Source organism: Pelodiscus sinensis, chromosome 11, assembly GCF_049634645.1.
Source record: "Pelodiscus sinensis isolate JC-2024 chromosome 11, ASM4963464v1, whole genome shotgun sequence".
NCBI classification, from domain to species: Eukaryota; Metazoa; Chordata; order Testudines; family Trionychidae; genus Pelodiscus; species Pelodiscus sinensis.
This window is the reverse complement of record NC_134721.1, coordinates 41,212,822-41,234,845: the sequence shown is the minus strand read 5'-3', so window position 1 is coordinate 41,234,845 and position 22,024 is coordinate 41,212,822. Positions and strand designations below refer to the sequence as shown.

Below are 22,024 nucleotides of genomic sequence, written 5' to 3'. Positions count from 1 at the left end.
GGTACGCCGGGGGAGGGGAAGGGGGACGCGACCTGTAGCCTCCCTGGCCACCCTGCTGCTTTTAGGAGCTAGTTGAATCACCAGGGAGCCGGGCTGCAGTGCAGATGTCCCCGGAGAGCCTGGCCCGCGCAGGTGCAGTCGCAGCGGCCGGAATGGGACATAGCAGGAGGCACCGTGCGCAGTAGGGGGCGGGGCATCTGTTGTGCAGAACTGGGGGTAGTAAGGAGCAGAGCGGGGTGCACCAGAACACGTGGCCACCCGAGCAAAGGATCCCTGCCGTAGCCGGCTCTGAGAACCAGGAGCAGCCCTTCCCTGCGGGGCAGCTCCATGCTGCATTCTGTTCCCATAAAGAGCTCTAACTGGGGCAGGCAGTCTCGGGAGCACGATCGCTCAGTGCTAGGCGGAGCAGACGGCTTTCTTGCCCGGTTGGAAAGCCATTGATCCCCAATGAGGCCCATGGGAGTTGGGGGGGCTATGCACCTCTCCAAATCCAAGCCCTAAATTGGTACTGAATAGGGCCCTAACTCTGCAGAGACTAAGGTAAGACGTGACCCTGCTCCAGTGAACAGGAATCCATTTCCCAGGCTGGATCTTGGGAAGCCCTTGATCAAAAACCCCCAAATGTACCCGGAGCCTTGCCCTGGGCCCTGCTGAGACGTGATCACAGTCAAGGCGCTCTGAGCAGGCAGGTTTCAAGAGCACTTTCAGGCCCATATGCCGGGGGGGGGGGGGGTGCAAAGGGAGCGAATCCACCCCCATGGTCTCCCAAGTAAGTGTAAGGAGGGGAGTGTGATGTTTGTATGTTACAACACAATCATTTTACCAATGGCTGTGTCCATTCATTAACCTCTTGTGCACACTTATTGCATGACTATTTTGAACACCTTGAAAAAAACTGCGGTCCACACTCCCCAAAAAAGCACCCTCCCCCCGAACTTCCTGTGCACAGGCCTGACTTTGGAACAGTTGGCTGTGGGGATCAGAACTCTGACCCGTAAGGACAGCTGAGGGGCTGGGATCCAGGGAGGTAGGCTGAGAATGAGCTGGAGTGAGGGTTTGGGCAGTGTGGCGGGGCGGGGCGAGCAACTGATGGGGAGCCAGGAGGTGGAAATGGAGGTGAGCAGGGGGCGAGAGGTGGACTGGAATGAGGAATGTTGCTCCAGGCCGAGGGATCAGCAGGCCAAAGGGTGTGAAGGTCCAGGAGGGAGGAGCGAGGAGCTACCAGCCCTCACCTGAGGTAGGGAGCAGCAGGAGTTGCAGGAGCAGAGCTGTGCCCAGCCTAGTGCATCGCTGCAATGGGACCCGGGGGGGGGGGGGGGTGTCTGCACGCAGAGCGCAACCTCCTGATTGCCCAGCTTGTTCTGTGCCTAGCCGCAGCGCCGGTGTGTTCCCCCGCCTGCCACTCCAATGCCTCCTGCCGAGCCAACAACACCTGTGAGTGCGGCTTGCACTACGAAGGAGATGGAAGGACTTGCACAGGTATCGTGGGCCGTGCGGCGCGGGCCTGAGCCGGGCAGCGCCGGGGGGCTCTGGCAAACGGAGAAAGGTGGGGAGCTGGGAGAGAGAAGGTAAATGAACCTGGTCTCAGGCAAAGGAAGATTTTTTCAAACCCGCCTAAGGGATTTGGATGCCGAATGCCATCTCAGCCTGAACGCGCACGCTCTGTTTGAATCCATGGGGGGGAGGTTAACGAGGACCAGCCTCTGGATCTGTTTTAGTGCGATATTCCTGGGGTGCCATAAACGGCTTCTCTCTAGTTGCCCGTCTGCCATTAGCTGGCTACGACTCCCTTGTGCTATGGAAAGGCCAAAAGGGTCGAGCGAGGCAGGACCTTCCCGCCGCCCCTTGGGGGGTGCCTGCTACTCCGGGCTGGAGGCGCAGGCCCTTGGGCAGCTCGCTGAGCTAGCGGCTGCTCTGTCTCCTTGCCGTAGTGATTGACCAGTGCCGGGCTGACAACGGAGGGTGCAGCGAGCATGCCACCTGCACCCAGCTGGGCGTTCAGCGCTCCTGCACCTGCCTGCCCAACTACCAGGGCGACGGCTACATCTGCAGCCCCATAGACCGGTGCGCGGACGGCAGGAACGGGGACTGCAGTGAGCACGCCTTGTGCATCAGCACGGGGCCAGTAAGTACACCGGCCCGCCTGGGAACGGAGGCATGGCCCCTCAGGTCCGCGTGCCGTGCTGCAGGACCCGGGCACTGTGGCCGCCTGGTCAAGGCCTCACGGGCCATGCAGCCTGCCTGGCTCCCCAGGGCTCTCCCCTGGACATGTGCCGCACAGGAAGTTGGGAAACCTGACTTCCTGCCAGCTCTCAGGGGTCTGGGGCCACGCCTGGCGTCTGGTAAGTAAGGCAAGGGAAGGCATTGCCTTCCCAAACTGCCAGGCAGAGCCCCACCCACGCCCCACCCCCAGAACGCCTGCTGTAGTGCTCCGGGGCTGGAGAGGCTGGGGGAGCATGTGCCCGCCTGCTCCCCCTCCCCTCCCCATCCCTCCCCATCCCATGCTTGAGAGGGGGGAGCGCACGCACAGTGCACTGCCCCTCCTCCCCGTGGGGGTGTGGCCTCAGCAGAAGGGGCGGGGCTGGAGGTGGGGGCTGGGGACTTGCCTCCCCCAGCTGTGCCTTCACCAACCGCCCATGCGGCTATGGAGAGAGTTCCTCCCAGAGCTGCCTTCCCTCTGCTCAACCCAGCCTGTGCCCTCCGGGTGGGGAGTGCTAGCGGGCTGGGGTAAAGCTCCCCCTCCCCCCACGCTCTGCGAGGGGCAGGCCTGGGAGAGCCCACGATGGGCAACAGCAGAGCTCTGCTGCGAACAGGCCATGCACGGGGGGCCGTTGGAAGCCGGCCGGGGCGGTGTCTCAGCTGCCACTCGGTCTTGCTGGCAGTCTCCTCCCCTCTCGAGGGTGGGGGCACAGACCATGGGCATGACCCCAGCCCTGTGGCCAGAGTGGAGTGGCTCTGGCTGGGGGAGGGGCTGATTTCCCCTGGAAGTCGGGCTGGCACAGGATTTGCCCCATTCTCCCCCCCCCCCCCCCACACACACAGGGGTAGGGTCACACTTTGGGATCCCCTTGTGACTCTGCACTGATGGCCTCTGGGGGTGCTGCCAGGTCCCAGAAATGACAGCCTGGTGCTAGACCGCCCCCCCCCCCCGGGTCACACGGGCGCTGGGGCTGGTCCCTGCTGCCCGGGGTTCCTGTCTCTTGCAGAACGCTCGCACGTGCGAGTGCAAGGCCGGGTACGTTGGCAACGGCGTCCAGTGCCTGGAGGAGGTGGAGCCGCCCACCGACCGCTGCCTGGAGGAGAACGGGCTCTGCCACTTCCAGGCCCTTTGCACGGACCTGCACTTTCAGGGTAGGCGGCTCCCTTGTCATGGCTCCGCTTCGGGAGCGCCCAGCCTCAGGGACACTTTCCTCTTCCAGGCCCGGGCTGCTCTGTCGCTGGTCAGCGCGGACCCCTCTGCAGCGAGGAGACAGGCCGCCCCGCTTTTCCTGCCCCTTTTCTGGAGGGGGGCAGCCTGTTTCCTCCCCACCCACCTCAGACACAGCGGGGCCTCCTCGGTCCCGTCCGACTGCCCCCTCCCGCCCCTGTCGCCTCTCTTCAGCCACATCCGCTTGTTAATGGGGAACAGCGTCTCGCAGCTCTCGGGAGAGCCCTCCGGCAGCAGGGCGTGGGGGCAGGAGGGGCGCTGCTCCCTCTGAGTCTCGGTCGAGGCAGTAACCAGCAGGGAGTTAGGAGCACGGGCGCCCAATGGCTTCCCTCCCCACCCAGAGCGGCTGCATGTGGGTAGTAACCAGCCGAGCTGGTCTGCGTGCAGGGTGGGAAGTAGATTAGATCTGCAAGGCCGGATTCATGGGTCTACGCTGGCTGCTTGGCATGGCCAAGCTGGGGTCCAGCAGCTCCGGAATCAGACCCTTGACCTGTAGGTGTGAAATCACACCCACGCTCTTTTCCAGATAAAACACACCCTCTAAGTGTGAAATCCCCCCCCTCCTCTCCCCCAGATAAAACTGCTGGCGTGTTCCATCTCCAGTCGCCCGGAGGGAAGTACAACTTCACCTATGCGGAGGCGGAGGCTGCCTGTCTGGCTGAAGAAGCTTCTCTGGCCACTGTCCAGCAGCTCTCCGCTGCTCAGCAGGTAAAGCAGAGTCACAGCTCAGCCTGCTCTTGCACCTCATGGGCCCAAAAGTGCCACCGGGGTGATGGGCTCAGGGACCCGCTGCCGACTGGCTTTGAGGCACCTCTCCTTTGGGTGGGTCTCAGGGCTCCTTTATACAGGGTCAGATTGTGCCCGTGACCGCAACCAAGTGTGCACGGCCCAGGCCCTGGTCATGGCCCTTAGCTCTTTACATAGCGCCAGGTGCCTTGCGCTTCCTGGTCTGTGATGGCACCGCGCTGAGCCTCCGTGCCGGAGAGCAGTGCGGTGGGGCATTGTGTGGCGGACAGATGCCAGGTGAATGAACCACGCGTAGCGTTGTAGGTGCGTCAGACCTAGGACGTTAGAGAGACACGGTGGCTGAGGCAATATCTTTTACTGGGCCAACTTCTGCTTCTCTTGTCCAATAAAAAGCACAGGGCTCCTACAATCCTATGTCTCACCGGGCAGCTTCTTTTTCTCCTGCAGATGGGTTTCCATCTCTGCGTGGTTGGCTGGCTCAGTAACGGCACTGCTGGCTACCCGACGGTGTACCCGACCCCTAGCTGCGGCTCCAACCACGTTGGGATTGTGGACTATGGTACCCGAAAAAACCTGACCGAGAGATGGGATGCTTTTTGTTACAGAGAGAGAGGTATGGAGAGCGTCCTTATTGGCTCCGTTGGCATCTGCAGCAGGGAATGTGATTACACAAGTCTGCACCCCAAAGGCATGTGTTATAGCAAGAATTTGGTCTCCTTTGGTTATACACCTCACAGTTTCAGGAGGAAAGCCTACACCACACATCTGCAACACACTGTAGCTCTCTAACTCTATGCTTGCCAGCTTCCGTTACATTGCTTTATGCCCCAAACGCTCTTATTTAATAATATTAAATAAGTCCCAGAGATCTCAAACTGCCGCATGATGCTGGGCAAGTGTTTTGAGAACTAGCCCGGGGAGGTTAAGTGAGGTGACCAAGGTTACCTGACAGTGCTCTAGCTACAGTAATTCCTCATTTAACACTATAGATATGTTTCAGAAAATGATCGTGTTAAGTGAAAATGGGTTATGCGGGGTCAATTTTCCCCTGGAAAATAAAGGAAAAGGTGGGGGTTGCATTTCAAGCGGTGGTGTCTGTTGGGACCGGGACATAAGGTTGGGGGAGAAAGAGGACTTGGAGGGGAGGTGTTTGGATCTGGGGAAGGGAAGGGGAGGGAGATTGGGTTGGAAGTATGCCCCTGTGATGGGTCTGCCAGGACCCGCACTGCGTCCGGCAAGGAGGGGTCGCTGGGGAATGGCGCGGCGAGTGGCGAACCCTCCATCGCTTTGCAGGGAGGCGGCGGAAGCCCCGTGCAGCTGCCGGCGATGGGTCGGCTGGGGAAACCCAGCCACCGGCCTGCAAGCGGGGGCAGAGGAGAGGGGGCAAGGCGTCCGGTGAGGGGGAGTCAGTGGGGAACGGTGCGGCGAGCAGCGAACCTTCTGCCGCTTTGCAGGGAATCAGGGGAAGCCCTGCGCAGCTGCCAGCAACAGGCCAGCTGGGGAAATCGTGTTATTCCAGTGAGGGTCATGTAATTCAAAAAATGTTCCCCAAAAAATCGTGCTATTGCGAAAACGTGTTAAGCGGGCACACGTTAAATGCGGATTTGCTGTCCTGGACCGCAGCTGCCTTCTGCGTGGACAGAGATCCTAAGCAACTGTTCAGTGTATCTGCTGTCTGAAGAGCCCCCGCCTGGCCCTCTGCCTCTCTCCCCTCTCTCTCCTCTGCAGATGTGAGGTGTGAATGTAGAGACGGGTTCATTGGGGATGGCTACTTCTGCAGCGGAAACCTCCTGGCTGTGCTGGCTGAGCACGCCAACTTCTCCACCTTCTACTCCGTAAGTGCTGGGATCCCCCAGGATGGGAGGCGGGAAGGGGCACGTGCTTCTGCAAAGTGACTAATCGGGAATCCCAGATCCCAAAGGCTTGGGAAGGAGACTCATTGGAATGTGAAGCGCCATGCACAGTGTGAAAATCAGGCTGCTTCCTCCATTGCCAGCTAACATCACTGCTGTTCTAGCAAAGGGGGCAGAATTCACATGATGTCCCCTGGGGTCAGCTGGCTAGGATGGTCTGGCAAGCCCACAGCTTCCGGCTGGTGCTCAAGTCGGTCTCTCTCTCTCTCTCTCTCCCAGATGTTGCTGGATTACGCCAATGCCACGCAAGAAGGACTCGAGTTCCTCAATTTCCTCACCAACGACACCATGTACAAAACTCTCTTTGTGCCCTTGAATTCTGGCTTCACGGGCAATACGGTGAGCAGCTGGCAAGAACGCTGCCCCGGCCACTGCAGGGATGGTGCTGTGGCTTGCTAGGAGGGCAATGTGCTTTTTGGCTGCATGCGTGGCTGAGCGGGGTTTTGTGTCAGAAGTGCGGCTGTTCCGGCCTCTTCTGCTGGGAATGCAAGAAGGACTCCGGCACCGTCTCCCAGAAATCGGTCTCCTAGACTCGCTGGGCAGCTTGGGACTCTACTGCTGGAAGAGCAGAAAGCGCCTGGATGACTTGCCCTCTGCTTTCGACTCCACCTCACCCTCACGCCTACATTTTGTTTTCCCAGACGCTCACCTGGGAGGAGCTGAAGCTTCACGTCTCCCTGGGTGATGTTCTCCTCTGGAACGTCAATCTCACCAGCGGTACCGTCATACGTTCCTGCTCTGGCTACAGCCTTCTCATTGGGGACGCTCTGCTGAATAGCACGCAGCCCCCTGTAAGTGCTCAGGTCTCTTTGGCCCATTCAGTACTCAGCCAGCTGTGTCAAAGCAATTCACACCGAGCCCCGTAATCCTCTTTCTTCTTCCAGCCCCAGGGCTCCAAAGTGGTCAATGATACCCTGATAGTCCAGTGGGACATTCTGGCCTTCAATGGACTCATTCATGCCATCGAAGGGCCCTTGAGGATACCTCTGCTGCCTGCGCATCTGGATCAGGCAAGTCGTTGCTCTATTGAGTTGAACTGGCAGATTGAAGAATGCGTCCCATTGAGTTGCTATGTATAATGGCCATCAGAGAGGTTGTCTGACCTGGGACTGTGTGTTACCAGCTACTCTCTCCTCCCTGCACAAGACTACACCTCTCTGAGTGTTAATGGTGAAGGTCCAGCCACTGTCCTCTGCTCCTACTTGATCCCTCCTCTTCTCCTTGATCGTTGCTGGAACAGGTATCCTTTCTGCCCACCCTCTGCTAGACTTGTTTTTAGGGATAGGAGGACCAGCTAATGGCCAGTTCACAGTTGTGGCATCACAGGGTACTTGTGTGTTTTTTCGCATAGTAAGGATGAGCTGTATCAGCGTATGTTTCATAGCTTCTTTTGAACCTTCTGAGCAATAGTTGGAGAGCGGACTCAGTGGTGTATTCTGCTACGTCACTTCCAACCTGAGCCGAGTGGAAGAGGAGATCGAATCTGGAATGAGTGCCGCACACAGAGCAAATACAATATGCTGCTTAAAATATGTTTAATGTTGCTTAACCCTTTTTCACAGATGTTCTGCTCTTGAACGACTTGGCATCCATACACTAGGGCTATGTCTACACTGCAGGCTTTTTGCGGAAGAACAGCTGTTCTTGTGCAAAAACTTGCAGAGCGTCTACACAGCATGCACATTCTTGCGCAAGTAAATTTACAGTTCAGCGTCGGAAAACAAGGCTTCTTCCGGAAGAGTTATTCCTCTCTCCATGAGGAATAAACCCTCTTGCGCAAGAGCTCTTCCACAAGAAGGCAGTGTAGACAGGCAACAGGGGTTTCTTGTGCAAGAAGCCCCTATGGCTAAAATGGCCATCAGAGCTTTCTTGCGCAAGAGAGCGAACACACTGCCACGGATGCTGTTGCGCAAAAGCACATGCCAGTGTGGACACGCTCTTGTGGAAGACCTTTAGCACAAGAATTTTTGTGCAAAACAGTTCTTGCGGAAGAAGCCTGCAGTGTAGACGTAGCCTAGGGGTTTGGTTACAGCTTTTTAACACACTGCCTTTCGTTGAGACAGTTCTTCATTATGTATTTTAACACAAAACTAAACCAACGTGATGTCTCTCTTCCAGGTTACTGGTGCTATGAAGGCATCTCATCCTGTGACCGTCGGGGTAACATCAGCTGTTGTCGTTCTGCTGCTGCTATTCGCTGTTGCTGGAGTGACCTATTACTACCTCAAAAGAAAAAACCCAGAGTTCCAGTTCCACTACTTTCAGGTAGGGGGAAAAGTACCAAAACACACAACCCCCTTGCTACACCAGCCACAAACCATTTCTGTTAGCCCTAGACCAATGGGCATTTGCATGGGCCCTCAAGCTGCTACACTATGAACGTGGCGGGGTTGTCACCGGGATCCATATTTCTATGTGGAAATATGCTTATGAATATGCATAACTGAAAAATGCTTTGTGCCAAATACTCCATTTCAAAAGCTGAGGGTGATTTTCCCACTAGTCTGTATATGAAGTTGGAAATACGAAGCATACACCTGTTTTACAAATCTAGACATGCTAGGAGAAGGCCATTAAGGGTATTTCAGAAACGTGATGGCTCATTGATAAGGACCGTGATCGATAAAGAACTTTAAAAAGTCTCAGAGGGGTAGTCGTATTAGTCTCCAAGGTGCCACAGGACTACTCGCTGTGTTTGAAGTTAGACTAACAAAATATATAGATATAGGATCATGGGCAAAACCCATTTCATCACATCTGAGGAAGTGGGCTTTGCCCACACAAGCTCATGATACTAGATAGTCTCTCAGGTGCACAGGACTACTCGTTGTTTGTGAAGGACTTTGTTTTCCCTATAAACCAGCCCAGAGGAGATGCTCAGCGCCCCCACGTGGGCATATGTTTAGGGCGTCGAGTAAAGGGGGTGCCCAGGTAGGCAGGCTCAATGGTATTTCAGCTCAAGGGACAGCCTCAAGGGGGTCTCTGTGACTGAACCCTTGGGGGGGGGGGGTTGTTTTCTGGTGAATTGAACAGTGCTCTGCAGCTAAACCCTTACCATCCCAGTCCTGTTTACTTTTGGCCTTTGGAAATGGATGAATAGTTTCCCTATAAACATTCAGAAAGTTTTTGGAGGAATAGTTCCCTATGTTACGCCTGCAGCAAGGCTACTGCTCAGGAATAAGAACTTGGATGGGAAAGTGCTAAGAATGCTCGTCTTTCAGGGCTTGTCTACATGGAGCAGGGCGAGAAGGGGTAAAATCTCATGCACGCTGCTGTATGGTGCACTACCTGGCCCATATGGACCAGGCTGGCACACTCGAAATATTTCTTAGTGGGTGCCAAGAGGGTCTCGCCGGCCAGTTGGGCATTACGAGGCTATGTGCACAAGCTCTAAGAGCTGACATGAAACAGCACCAAAGTTCTTGAAGGGAAGCAGGGAGAGAGGACAATCAAAGCTCCAGTAAAGGACTGTTGGATGTAGCCAATCTTCCACGTTTATACTGTGATTGCTCACCAAGGCGTGTTGCTACAGCCCTATGCGCGTGGCCTGCATCTCAGAGAATTTGGGCCACTACAGCAGTCTCGCCTCTCCAGAGCTCACTGCTGCCCCCATAACTGGCAGTGACTAACGCTGAGTGTAGACACACTCCACCAAAGCACCCTTCTGTCACCTTTGCTGAGTGTACGCTGGGGTTAGGCTGCCTAGCCTGGTCCAAGTGCCATCCCTACGTGGACAAGGCATATGAGTTAGCCATCGTAGAAAGACCTGGATGATTGTAATGTAAGGTGTGTACATTACAACTTAAACTAGATTGAGGCTACCAAGGAGTCTGGCCTAGGCAACAGAACATGTTAAAAAGCCTCAAAAGCACCTGAAACCTGCATTGTGGCGCATAGTAATGGCTGCGGGGAGACAGAAGCCAGAAATACAGAACCCAGAGTGGGAGGTAAATGAGAACTTTGGATAAAATTGCTGTTAACTGATCTCTCGCATAACTATAATTTCTGAGACACTGGCCCAGAAAGATAAAGATTTAATGTTTGAGAGCGCTCCAACTTGATTGTGTAACTCTGTTTCCTATGCACCGCCTTGTCATAAGAACGGCCAGACTGGGTCAGACCAACGGTCCATCCAGCTCAGTATCCTGTCTGCCGACAGTGGCCAATGCTAGATGCCCTAGAGGGAGGGATCACAACAGGTAATCCTCACATGATCCCTCCCGTCACCCACCTCTGGAGAAACAGAAGCTAGAGACACCATTCCTACCCATCCTGGCTAATAGCCATCGATGGACCTAACCTCCATGAATCTATCTAGCTCTTTTCTGAATCCTGTTAAAGTTCTAGCCTTCATCCAGCAAGGAGTTCCACAGGTTGACTGTGCGCTGAGTGAAGAAAACCTTCCTTTTGTTTGTTTTAAACCTGCTGCCTATTTATTTCATTTGGTGACCGCTAGTTCTTTTATTGTGGGAATAAGTAAATAACTTTTCCTTATTCACTTTTTCCATACCAGTCATGATTTTATAGACCTCTATTGTATCCCCCCCATGCAAGGAACTACAGTTATAGTGAACTCACCTCTAGAAGGTGGGAAGGAGACGGATAACTAATCCTGTTGCACACAGGCTGACCTGGAAGAGGAAGAGCAGGCCAAGAACCCGTCCTTAGTGTCGTTCCCAAACCCTGTCTTTGGGGCCCAGAGCCTGATGTGTGGGCCATTTGAGGTAAGGAAACGATCTTGCAGCATGTTGAGCTGAGCCCACGAAACACTTGTTTAAGACCTAACCAAATGGCGGGCTCGTGCTTACTCAGGATGAACGGGATTCTATGAGAACCTTAAATCTGCACCTATCGCTGAGATGCTTGAGCCAGATAGACGTGGCCATAGAGACCTCGCGTGTTTCACAACAGCCACTCGCTGGAAGGGTTCCCGAGTCACTAGTTAGTCCGGTGTCGGAAGAGGCAGTAGCTAGGTCAATGAAAGAACTGTTCTGCCAGGCTACAGCCGTCTACACTGGGGGCTAGATGGTTTAACGATGATGCTCAGGGGTCAGAACAATCCAGCCCCCAAAATGACAGAGCTGGGTCAACCGATCTTTTGAGTGGACCTGACCTAGGATAAGGGGGGTCTCTTCTTGCCTTAGTCCATGCATGAAACACACATTGGCTGTTCTAATTGTGTTTACAGGCACAGGGTGCTTTTCGTAGCACCAGTAAAAAATACATTAATGGTAGAAACCACAGCTGGGGTTAGCAAGCAAGGGCTCAATATCTGCCCTTTTACTGCTAAGGAGAAACTTCTCTCCCCTGCAGACACAGGCTTAGAGAGGAGATAACTATAGGGATAGGGCGATGCCCTTCCTTACTCCTCGCCTCCTGTCAGAACATGTGGCCGCTGCTACTTTTACAACAATTTCATGTCGGGAAGACTATAGTAAAGATGCTCACTTCAGTGTCAGGGCAAAGGATGCATTTGTCAAGTTGGTGTGGGCCTCCGCTAGCTCCTAATTGCTTCTGTCTGTTTCAGGACTCTTTTGGTGGGGAAGATTTTTCAGACACCCACAAAATTCTTGAGTAATTCACCCAGCGAGCCAAACCAAAGGCAGAACACACACCACCCTGTTCTTGCTGCATGCTAGTGCCAAGTGGCGCTTGCCCCCATGTCCCGCCAGGAGTAAGCAGAGCGAGCTCATGGTTAACAAACTCATCAGCTAAGATATCTCAGTTGACGAGCTCTGAGAAATGGACTGAACTTGCCCTAGGAAATAAATACATGCACTCTGATGACTACTGAATGTCTTTGTCAATGCAGCTGAGAGAACCTTCACCGGCACAGCAAAAATGTGACTCCAAGCTGACAGTTTGAAAGTTAGTTTGCGTGTTGTGTTTGACCCGGCGCAAGGCCCTGATTCTTCCATAGCCACAGGAGGGGGAGTTTACTGCATCCATCTCAAGAACACTGCTTTAAAATAGTAGTACCATGTGTAAAATATAGCCAATACGACAGTCAATAATCCTCCGGCACTACGCTGCGTACGTAAAATGGAATGCGGATGGAGTGGCACACTGCAACTGATGTGTTTTGACAAGACTCTTTTCAGCAAATGACTCTAAGCCTGGAGGAGCATGACAAACTTTTTATTCAGCTGGTGTGTGAGCTTTAATCAAGTGGTGATTCCTCACACAGGCTTAAGCTGAAACCTGTGCACATTGCACGAGGGCTGATTCGTAGTGTGGGTATTCTAGACCAAGTCCCCTTGTCAGAGGTTAGAACCGCAGTGGCTAAGTGCAACCAGAGGGTAAACTGGCAAATCTTAGGAAAAAGGAGGGAACCAGCATTTCATTTCATTTTTTATTTACCATACTTACGTAGAAGTTAAAAATAAAATCCTACCACAGTTAACTAGACAATGAGCTACAGCAAGTTATTTAGACAAGAATTTCCACATGCTACATTTCCAATTCCTAAACCACACAACAGCAATGGCTGTGGTAAATGTTTGGAGTGCCAGAGTGAGGAGGCAAAGTGGCAGCATTTTGGGTAACACACCATGAACTTGGGTTTTCTATTTGACTACCAGCTACCTCAAATGTAGGTGGCTATCCTAGGTCTTCAGTAGTCACAGCTTTGGCAAAGGCACCTACTGGCTGTCTAGTGGTACAAGTGTCACAGTTACATGGCTGGTGTTCCCGTAACACAGGTAAGGTGAAACTGCAAAAGAGTGCTACACTTCCAGGACTGCAGACCACCAGCATGCTGCACAACAGTAATAGTTCAAGACTGCCTCACGGGAGCCTGCAGGAGTAATCGAACAATATAACACTATTTACATTAATGCTAGTTATTTTGGTGTCGGAAACTATTCCACTGTTGTTTAAAGTTTAAAAAAAAAACCAAAAGTCATTTAATATCCAGTCACCAGGACAGGTATCCTGTTTGTTCTTGAGGTATGTTGTCAACTGTGGTTAGAATTGCTACTCCCTGCCAAAGCTGTGTTAGAAAATGTTACTCTACCTCAACTGCTGCATTAACTTTTATGGCATTGGACTATTTCACTAGCTGCTATGGGATCTGCACTTGGCACAGAGAAATAAGCTAAGGGGCTGTTTGTACGCTAGGCACAAAACCCTTTCCAAGCCCCACACGCACTAAGAATTCTCTGTGAAAGGCACAACTCTAAAACTTTGCTTTTAAAAATGAAGTTCACAGCTAAATGCTGTCTCACACTAATGTTCTCAGCCCAGATAAACATTGTACGTAGAATGGTAAAATGACAAATGTGTCTGTTCACACAGATGAAAGATGCCACTTGTAATTATAGCCACTGCTAGTTTGTTCCTTTTATGAGACCCTTCCCCTAGCTGCACAAATTTCCTGTACCCAAACCAATATTTTGCCATGTACTGTCTTTTACTTGTATGGAAAAAGATCAGGCATGTAACCCTAATCGATGTAGGGACTGTAGCAAACAAGTCTCCTAGGCTATGTCTACACTGGTGGCTTATTGCACAAGAACATCTTGTGCAAGAAAATGTCCACATTGCCATGTGTGAGCTTTGCTTTTGTGCAAGAGCATCCATGGCAGTGTGGATGCTCTCTTGCACAAGAAAGCTCTGATGGCCATTTTAGCCACAGGGCTTTCTTGTGCAAGAAATCCCTGCTGAGTGTCCACACCGCCCTCTTATGCAAGAGCTCCTGTGCAAGAGCATTTACACCTGTTAAAAAAGAGCGTAGCTCTTGTGCAAGAAGCCCTCTCTTACCATGCTGTACTATACATTTCCTTGTGCAAGAGCAGGCGGGCAGTGTGGATGCTCTGTGGATTCTTGTGCAAGAAACCATGAGTGTAGACATAGCCTTAGTGCATCAGGCTAAACTTGCCAACTTTCAGTTTGGGGCCAGGCTAGTCTTAACGTATTTAGTGTTCCCCGCTGGCTGGAGGGGCAGTGGTGGGACTTGGCCCTGAATTCTTTTGGGCCTCCTCTCTTCACTGAGTCTAGGCTACTCTGTTTTTCATAGGCCAAAGTAGTTTGGCTGCCAGGGACTGCTCAGTTTCAGACAATGGGTGAGAGGAGCAGGAAGCCTTCCCAGGGAGCTGCCTGGAGTATTGTTGGAGCCCCAGCCAGCCCCCAATTAGCTGCATTGGTTTTTCGGTGCTAGCACAGGGAGGAGTCCAGCCTCTCTTCTCTACTGAGGCCCTGGAAAGGACCCAGGCTTCATACTCACTTTCCTGTACTCAGCACCCCTGAAGGGTTCCAGGCCCTATAATGAAGCAAAAATTCTCCTGTTCTGTGCTGTCATGAGGATGTAGGAACGGCCAGACTGGCTCAGACCAAAGGTCTATCTAGCCCAGTGGCCAATGCTAGATGCCCCGAGGGTGTGAACAGAACAGGGACTCTTCAAACGATCCTGCTCCTGTCACCCATTCCCAGCCTCTACCAGTTAAAGGTAAAATGCAGCCACCACAGCAGGATTCAAGGCGTTTTAGAAAAGCTAGACATGCACAAATCCAAGGGTCCGCATTTAATGCAGCCCAGGGTCCTGAGGGAGTTGGCAAATGTCATTGCAGAGCCTTTGGCCATTATTTTTTAAACTCACGGTGAGGTCCCAGATGATTGGAAAAAGGCAAATGCAGTGCCCATCGTCAAAAAAGGAAGGAGGCCAATCCAGGGAACTACAGCTCAGTTAACCTCACGTACATTTGGATGCGAGGACTGTGATCAGAAATAGTCAATATGGATTCACCAAGGGCAAGTCTTGCCTGACCAATCTGATTGTCTTCTACGCTGAGGTAACTGGCTCTGTGGACATGGGGCAGTCAGTGGATGTGACTTTAGCAAGGCTTTTGATATGGTCTCCCACAATATTCTTGCCATCAAGTTAAGGCAGCATGGATTGGCTAAATGGCCAGTAAGATGGATAGAAAGCTGGTTAGGTGGCTGAGCCCAATGTGTAGTGATCAATGGCTCGACGTCAGGTTGGTGGACGGTTTCACGTGGAGTGCCCCAAGGATCTGTTCTAGGGCCAGTTTTGTTCAACCTCTTAATAACCTGGATGAGGGGATGGATTGCACCCTCAGCCAGTTTGTGGTTGACAATAGGGGGAGCGGTAGATAAGTTGGAAGGTAGGGCACGCTGGACCCTTTCTCCCTAGGCAGATTGAGCCAAAAGAACTCTAATGCAGTTCAACTAGGACAAGTGCAGCATCTTGCCCTTGGGTCAGAAGAATCCTAAGCATTGTTACAGGCTGGCTAGGTAGTAGTTCAGCAGAAAAGGACCTGGGGCTTACAGGGTGCCCTTGTAGTCAAGAGGGCTAATAGCTTATTAGGCTGCATTAGGAGGAGCATTGCCAGCAGATCCAGAGAAGTGATTATTCCCCCTTTACTCAGCACTGGTGAGGCCACATCTGGAATACTTCCCCTAATTCTAGGCCCCCCATTACAGAAAGGATGTGGATGCATCAAAGAGGGTCCAGCAAAGGGCAGCCAAAATTATTTGGGGGCTGGAGCACATGACCTACAAGGAGAGGCTGAGGGATTTAGTCTTATTTAATCTGCAGAAGAGGGGGGGGGGAGAAGAGAGAGGAATTTGATAGCAGCCTTCAACTTCCTGAAGGGATGAGAGGCTGTTCTCAGTAGTGATGGATAAACTATTTCCCTAGCAGAGTAGTGAAACACTGGAATGGGTACTAAGGAAGGTAGTGGATTCTCCATTCCTATAGGTTTTTAAGTCCTGCCTGGGATGGTTGTTTTGGGATTGGTCCTGCTTTGGGCAGGGGGTTGGCCTCGATGACTCCTGAGGTCTCTTCCAGCCCTAGGATTCACACAACACAAAGCTCTTACAGGCAAAGAAGTGCTTCTCCTACAACAGTATAGCTTAGAGCTGCTGAAGGCAATTGTACACTTGGCTAGGCTGCCATACTGTGAAGGAGAAGGCGTCTTCCCCACTAGGAGAGAGGCAGAGGTACTGCAGCTACTCCCTGGTCCCAGTCCTAGAGCAGGGAAGGAAAAAGAAAAAAGGCAGCAAGTGGAAGGTTTCAATTCAAACTGCCTCTAGGTGCAGCCAGCTCTACCACCATTGGGGGAAGAATGCAAGGCTGCAGCAACCACTGAAGCAGCAAACTGTTAGAATTGCTTCTCCGACCCTGACACTAAGCTGAGGTCTCCCTGAATGGAGATCAACAGCTGGCCCTGATTTTAAGGGTAGCTTACAATACATCTATTAGAAAACAATGGAAAGGAGGAGCATTTATGCTACTCAGTCCCTAGACTTTAATCACAGCTGACTTGTTTTTGTGAGTTCAGCTACTTACAATTGCAAGAATGTAACCTGAATGCACCAATGGTGTTAGCTGACACCACCATGTAGAAATTTCATTTCAAGTGTTTCCACCATTTATCTTAGCCTTAAAGCAGAAGAGTTTTCTTTCAGCTTTGGATAGCATGGCCAGGCCTAATAAAATTGTTTGGGGTTGATGGGGTAAAACATGGCTGGGGAAAGGTTTTAAAACATGAATTGCAGTGTAACTTTTCCATTGGGCATTAGTTTGTATAGATCTGAAAAAGGGGACTTAGTGGCCAGCTTTGACCTGTGACAGGTGGAGGGAAGATTACAATGAATAGTATCTCCTCTCACTGCTGCTTTCAGTGCTTGCCATCCTTGTATTTCCAACCGCGTGCAAGCACAGCAGTAAGATTCCTGGAGAAATGAAGTGGTACAGTGTGTGCAAAATACTCCCTCAAAGCAGCACCAGCACTGTACTTTGCCCTTGCAACAGCTGTGGTTCCAGCCCTTTTAAACTTATCAGAAAAGAAAACCCAAAGTTTGGCAGGATGCACTTGAAAGGGAGGCAGATCTGGCATGAAGCAATTCTGAGCCACTCCACCATTGTCAACACTACTGAAATGTCTCAAACAATGTATGTGAACAATTCGCCACTGGCACTTGCCTGATCACAATTTATCCTTTGTTGCTTTCTTCCCGCTACTGAATTGGAGAAATCTCTTCCATAACTGAAGGGGTAGCTGGCAAGAATACAAACAAGCCTTATTCTAATCTGTTTTAGCCTGGGGGTGCGGTGACTGCAGGATAAGACCCAGTTTGTGTAAATACAAAGGCAGTGTCTGTCTTAGTGAGGACCTATAAGCTCTTTTATTATAAAGAAAACACTGTCACTTAAGGTAGTGTTACTTCAACCCAGAGATGTAGTTGGAGGAAAAATTAGTTGAGTGAGACTTAACATATGTTAAGTCCAGGACATGATCAAAGATTTAATATCAGTTCGCTCTAGTGATTCCTTTACTTTCAATGCTACTCAGAACAATCCTTAAAGACATAGCAAGTGATGGCCAGTACATGGATTTTAACATCAAAGGCTGCAAAAAAATGTGCGTCAACAGCTTAGCTTCTGAACTGTTTATCAAAAGTAAAGAAAAAAAGCCACTGTAGTCAAAGGTTAGGCTGCCTATAATCAGCTTTCAGAGGTGCTGAATAAATCTTTACCTTTGGAGAGAGAAGAGGGTGTTTGATCAGCACCTTGGAGAAGCCAGTTGCTTCTAGCTATGGTGCCTAACTACACAGTGTCAAGAGTCTAACTTCAGGTACCTATATTAGAAGATTTTGGCCAAAAATCTCTGTGCAGGGGCTGAGGACAGTTTAAAAAAATAGGGGGTGAGACTATGCAGGTTGCTGTGAGACTGTTTTACTTCTCCCTAATCAACTCAGACTAATTCACTGGTTAAAACACAATCCTATCCCCCTTCCGTGTAACCTAAGCACCAATTTGTCAGCAAGGTAGCTATTTGGAAGTGCTGGAAGGCAAGGTTCAGTGGGGGTCAGGGACAACACACAACCCACACACACGTGTTAATGACCTTTAGCGACAGGCAATCCATGACCAAGCCACCTGACCCTTTGTACAACGCTTTAGCACAACTTTCCTCTCAGTCTCAGCTCACACACTCTCCCTTCATCGGATGTGCACCATCTCCTCCAGGAAGGGGGTCTTCATACAGCCCGTGCAGAGCTGATCCATCCAGAGGGGCGCCTCGTGCTGCAGAGGGGTGCGTCGGGGGAAAAAGGTGAAGTTCACGTCATAGTTCAGCAGGCAGCTGATGGACGCCATGTAGATATCAGAGAACCGGATCAGCCTCCGGGAGAAGTAGGTTGGGTTGTGAAAGGTTCGGAAGATGCTCCCAAACTGAGGGTTGAACAGGTTCTTTGTGAGTGATCTGAAAAGACAGGCCTGGGTTTGCACGGGCTGACATTTATAGAACTTAACAGAGGGTTAGTCACTAACTGGACAAATCAAACCATGGACACACATGTTGGACGCAAAGGCTTTAACATTTCAGGCTACAAAAAGTGCCAGGCTAGCACTTTCCTTACGGACCATGGCATGATGAAAGAGGCAGCCTGAGATCACCACGGCTGTCTAACCTGGACTGAAGGTTACCCAGAGGAGATGGTGCTAATGGACCTAGTAAATGAAAGCAGCAAGGACTAAGATTTTCTCATGGGGAGTCTGCAGACATCAGACCAAATCATTCCTTGCTGGACTTACAGGCCGTATCATGTGGGAGGTATTTGTGCATCTGGGCTGCTCAAACTTTACCATTGTCAAAGTAAAGCAAGACCCTCAGGGCTGAATTTCAACAAGTTTGTTCAGAATGTCCAACTTATCTACTGAACACTATGGCCAATCTCTTGCAGTGAACAAGGAAGATGAAAGTCGATGCGTTTAGGCCTGGAGCTGTGCAAGTAAGGATTTGTCAATTAGCTCCTTCAGATATGTCAATTGGTGACATAACACTTGAGATAAGCGGTTGCATCTATGCAACGGATGCAGATGTAAGACCCTTGGGAAACTATCTTCCATGCTGTGAAAGAAGAGCGGTGTAGCTAGTTTAACAATTCAATTCCAATTCATAAAGAAGTGTCTTTGCAATCAAACCTCTGACCAGAGAGAGTAGAGCTGAGCCCAGCATCGCTCACAACAATCTTTAGAAACTAACTGTGCCCTGGAGAGCCAACCCTTGATTTCACGCTAGCAACACTGATAGGATCATATTTACAGATTTAGTTTCCACAGGAACCTGCTGGGAAGAAGGGATGTTTGAGTGAGCTGTAGGAGGAGCCTGCCAATGTAGATAACACTGACTCACCTAATTTCCTGACGCTCTTGCATCCATTCCAGCAGCACCTGTTTTGATTCTGCATCTTGATACATCTGGAACAGAACAGCGCAGTAAGAATTAAATTGAAACCTCGGATCCCGCTCGAACTCTTGCTATGCAGATGTTAACGCTGCCATTAACTTAGGCACCAGGTATCTGACTGTTGCGGCTCTGCAATTTCTTACAATTGCCAGCAGTAAGGACTGAATTCAAGGGTCAGTGACTAAGAAAAAAAATTTGAGACACAGGCTGTGTATCAGTGTTCCTTGTGAGCCTGGCCAGGTAGCCACCCAGGAGAGATTCAGGTGACGTCCAGCTGATCAGCAGAGCACTCAGCCACCAGCATGTTTCTCTATTAGTGGTACACATCTGCACATGCCTCGGTGCACATAAAATTTATTCCACACATAAGGAAAAAAGTTAGAGGGAAGATTGCTGTAAACATTCTACCAAATCACCTGCTTTTACTCCCTAGTAGCTGTGCTCTAGGAAATGCACTACAACCATGCACCACTCACACCACAGTTGAAAGAGTAAGCTGGAAGTTGGTGGTTAGTGCCACACACTGCCAGGAAGAGAGGGTGGGCTGCTCACAGCATATTAATGTCTGTACAAAAAAATCCTCATGGAAACCTCCTATCAAGCTGTGCACAGTGGCATTTTGCCTCATCTATGAGAAGTTTCAGCAACTGAGGGAGCAGCAGTGGCTTGATATTGCTGCAGAGGGCAATCTTCCTCCAGTCAGTTTTGATACCTGTACCGTTCTTTGAAGACCTGAATTTCAATGAGGGTTGAGTCTCAGAGGAGAGGGGATGGGGAAATCTGACATGCTGTGTAGCTTACCTAGGCAATTTAGTGTCAGACTAAAGCCACCCACTGCTTTCTTAGGCCTTGTCTACACTACCAAAACTTGTGGGTCAACATAACAAAAATGGCCAGAGGGTGTTCACACTTGCTCCCTCTGTCAACAGATCATGTCCACATTAGGGGTACCATCATCTACAGTGGCAGCAATGAACTATGGGTAAATATCCAACAGTGCAGTGTTGTGGGAAGGCAAGAGCTGATCCCTGCAAATCTGGGGATACCCTGCAGGTTCTCCCACAGCCTCCTCGGAGCAGCACCAGGAGTAGCTCTGTGCTGGGGAATGTAAAAGCAGCACAGCAGCCAGTCTCCCTCCCTGCAGGAGTCGTGTCTCTGCTGCTGTGTTCCTAGTGCAGGACAGAACAGGGCACTCCAATGAGTTTTTCTTTCTTTGTTCCCCAAATAGAGTAGCTCCCTCAGCTGTCAGATTTTCCCCAGATCTCTGCAGGAGAGGGGCATATGCCTGCAAGGCAGCAAAGACCAACACCCTGAGCAGTGCATCAGGCTAGGCATCGTGGGATACTGAAGAAAGCCAGTTCTGTCGACAAAACAAACAGCAACGTTTACACTGGCTCTTGGTCAATAATAAAGAGAAGGGGGGGGAGGGGGGAAAAAAAGGTCTCATAGTGGAGGAAGATTTTTGTTGCCAAAATTGTTCTCCCTCTCGCCCCCCCCCCCCCCAACAAAATTCTCATTGCAACGTGTACACTCTCACCCTCTTGTTGCCAAAAGGCAGATTTTTGGCGATACAACTTGGTAGCCTAGACAAACCCCAAGCGATGGTTAGCAAGGGAACAGATAACATGCAAGACCATTCTGAGCTCTGTGGAGGAATCTGCATTAGTTTAAAAAAACCCTATAAGCAGGGATCTGATTGTAGGACTAGCACCACTGTCTGCAGAGTGCCATCATTTATTAAAATTAGTGGAACTTAAAGCCCAGCACTGGACTGGAAAGCTGCTTCCATGCCCTTTGAGTTCACAAATCAACCACCACCTTCTGCTGATTGTCAGCCTTCCCACTCACAGAAAGGATACTGGGGAAGGGGCAAGAGAGGATTAATTAGAACTGTAGGTTGCCATGAGACAGCAGGACCTGGGATATATTTTGACAGATACATTATTCACCTGTCAGAATAGTAGGGACCCACCACATGTGCAACCAGACCTAGTATGCAGAAGGAACTGTATTTCCTTATCAAGAGAGCAAGCTAAAATGAATCCCACTATGACAAATTCCCCACCATGCTTAATAGGATTGGTTTGACTATGAATGTGCAGGACTCAAAGATGCAAAATGCCTCATGTAACCTATCAATTTGACGGTTGCACTCTGCTGGATCTGTGTGTCTTTTTGGTGCAGGTGTCATTCTTGTATGTAAAGGTAGAAACATGAAGTGAGAGATTTATTGTGGTTTTAAATGTGTGAATGAGCACCATCCATGGGAACAGGCCTCCTTTGTCCTTTAAGTCTAAGCAGTGGGTGGTCTGGGAAGACATGTGACCATACCACCCGGAACTGGGATGAGTCTGTCCAGGTAATTTTCCATGAAAGGAGGGACAGAGAACAAAAAAAGTCTATAAAAACAATGGGAAACTATTGGTTCCTTTGTCTTTGGCCAGCGTGGCACACCCAAAAGGAGGGCTGGAGATTTAAGTCAGAGTTTAAAAACAAAAAAACAAAAACAAAAAAAAAACAAAAAAAACCCCACCATCTGACTTGAAAGCGTGCCTGAAACAAGAGCAGGTTTTAGCGTAAGTGCAATAAGCTTTAGTGTATTAGACCTTAGCTATGCATTTCTTTTCATTTTAATTCTGTAACTTATATTGATCTGATTTCACTTGCAACCACTTAAATCCTGCTTTTTATTATTAAGCACAGAAGACACTTGCGTTTACGCT

The 22,024-nt window shown here is 50.6% G+C and overlaps 2 protein-coding genes across 5 annotated transcripts in view; one reads left to right on the top strand and one right to left on the bottom strand.

Moving 5' to 3' along the window:
- STAB1 (stabilin 1) overlaps positions 1-16,306 on the top strand; it is a 116,163-nt gene extending 99,857 nt beyond the window's left edge. For all 4 annotated transcript variants that reach the window (XM_075939384.1, XM_075939383.1, XM_075939381.1 and 1 more), the window contains 12 exons: positions 1,372-1,479; positions 1,932-2,125; positions 3,207-3,351; positions 4,002-4,135; positions 4,622-4,787; positions 5,903-6,009; positions 6,307-6,426; positions 6,729-6,878; positions 6,972-7,097; positions 8,206-8,352; positions 10,713-10,811; positions 11,615-16,306. In XM_075939384.1, coding sequence (XP_075795499.1) covers positions 1,372-1,479; positions 1,932-2,125; positions 3,207-3,351; positions 4,002-4,135; positions 4,622-4,787; positions 5,903-6,009; positions 6,307-6,426; positions 6,729-6,878; positions 6,972-7,097; positions 8,206-8,352; positions 10,713-10,811; positions 11,615-11,665 — 1,547 coding nt within the window. In that variant the 3' untranslated portion in view covers positions 11,666-16,306. The remainder of the gene's footprint in view (positions 1-1,371; positions 1,480-1,931; positions 2,126-3,206; positions 3,352-4,001; positions 4,136-4,621; positions 4,788-5,902; positions 6,010-6,306; positions 6,427-6,728; positions 6,879-6,971; positions 7,098-8,205; positions 8,353-10,712; positions 10,812-11,614) is intronic.
- The window catches only part of NT5DC2 (5'-nucleotidase domain containing 2), a 67,020-nt gene continuing 57,421 nt past the window's right edge, over positions 12,426-22,024 (bottom strand). Inside the window, exons 13-14 of the mRNA XM_075939415.1 lie at positions 19,248-19,312; positions 12,426-18,314 (exon numbers count right to left, since the gene is read on the bottom strand). Of these exons, the coding sequence (XP_075795530.1) occupies positions 18,053-18,314; positions 19,248-19,312 (327 nt within the window). The 3' untranslated portion in view covers positions 12,426-18,052. The remainder of the gene's footprint in view (positions 18,315-19,247; positions 19,313-22,024) is intronic.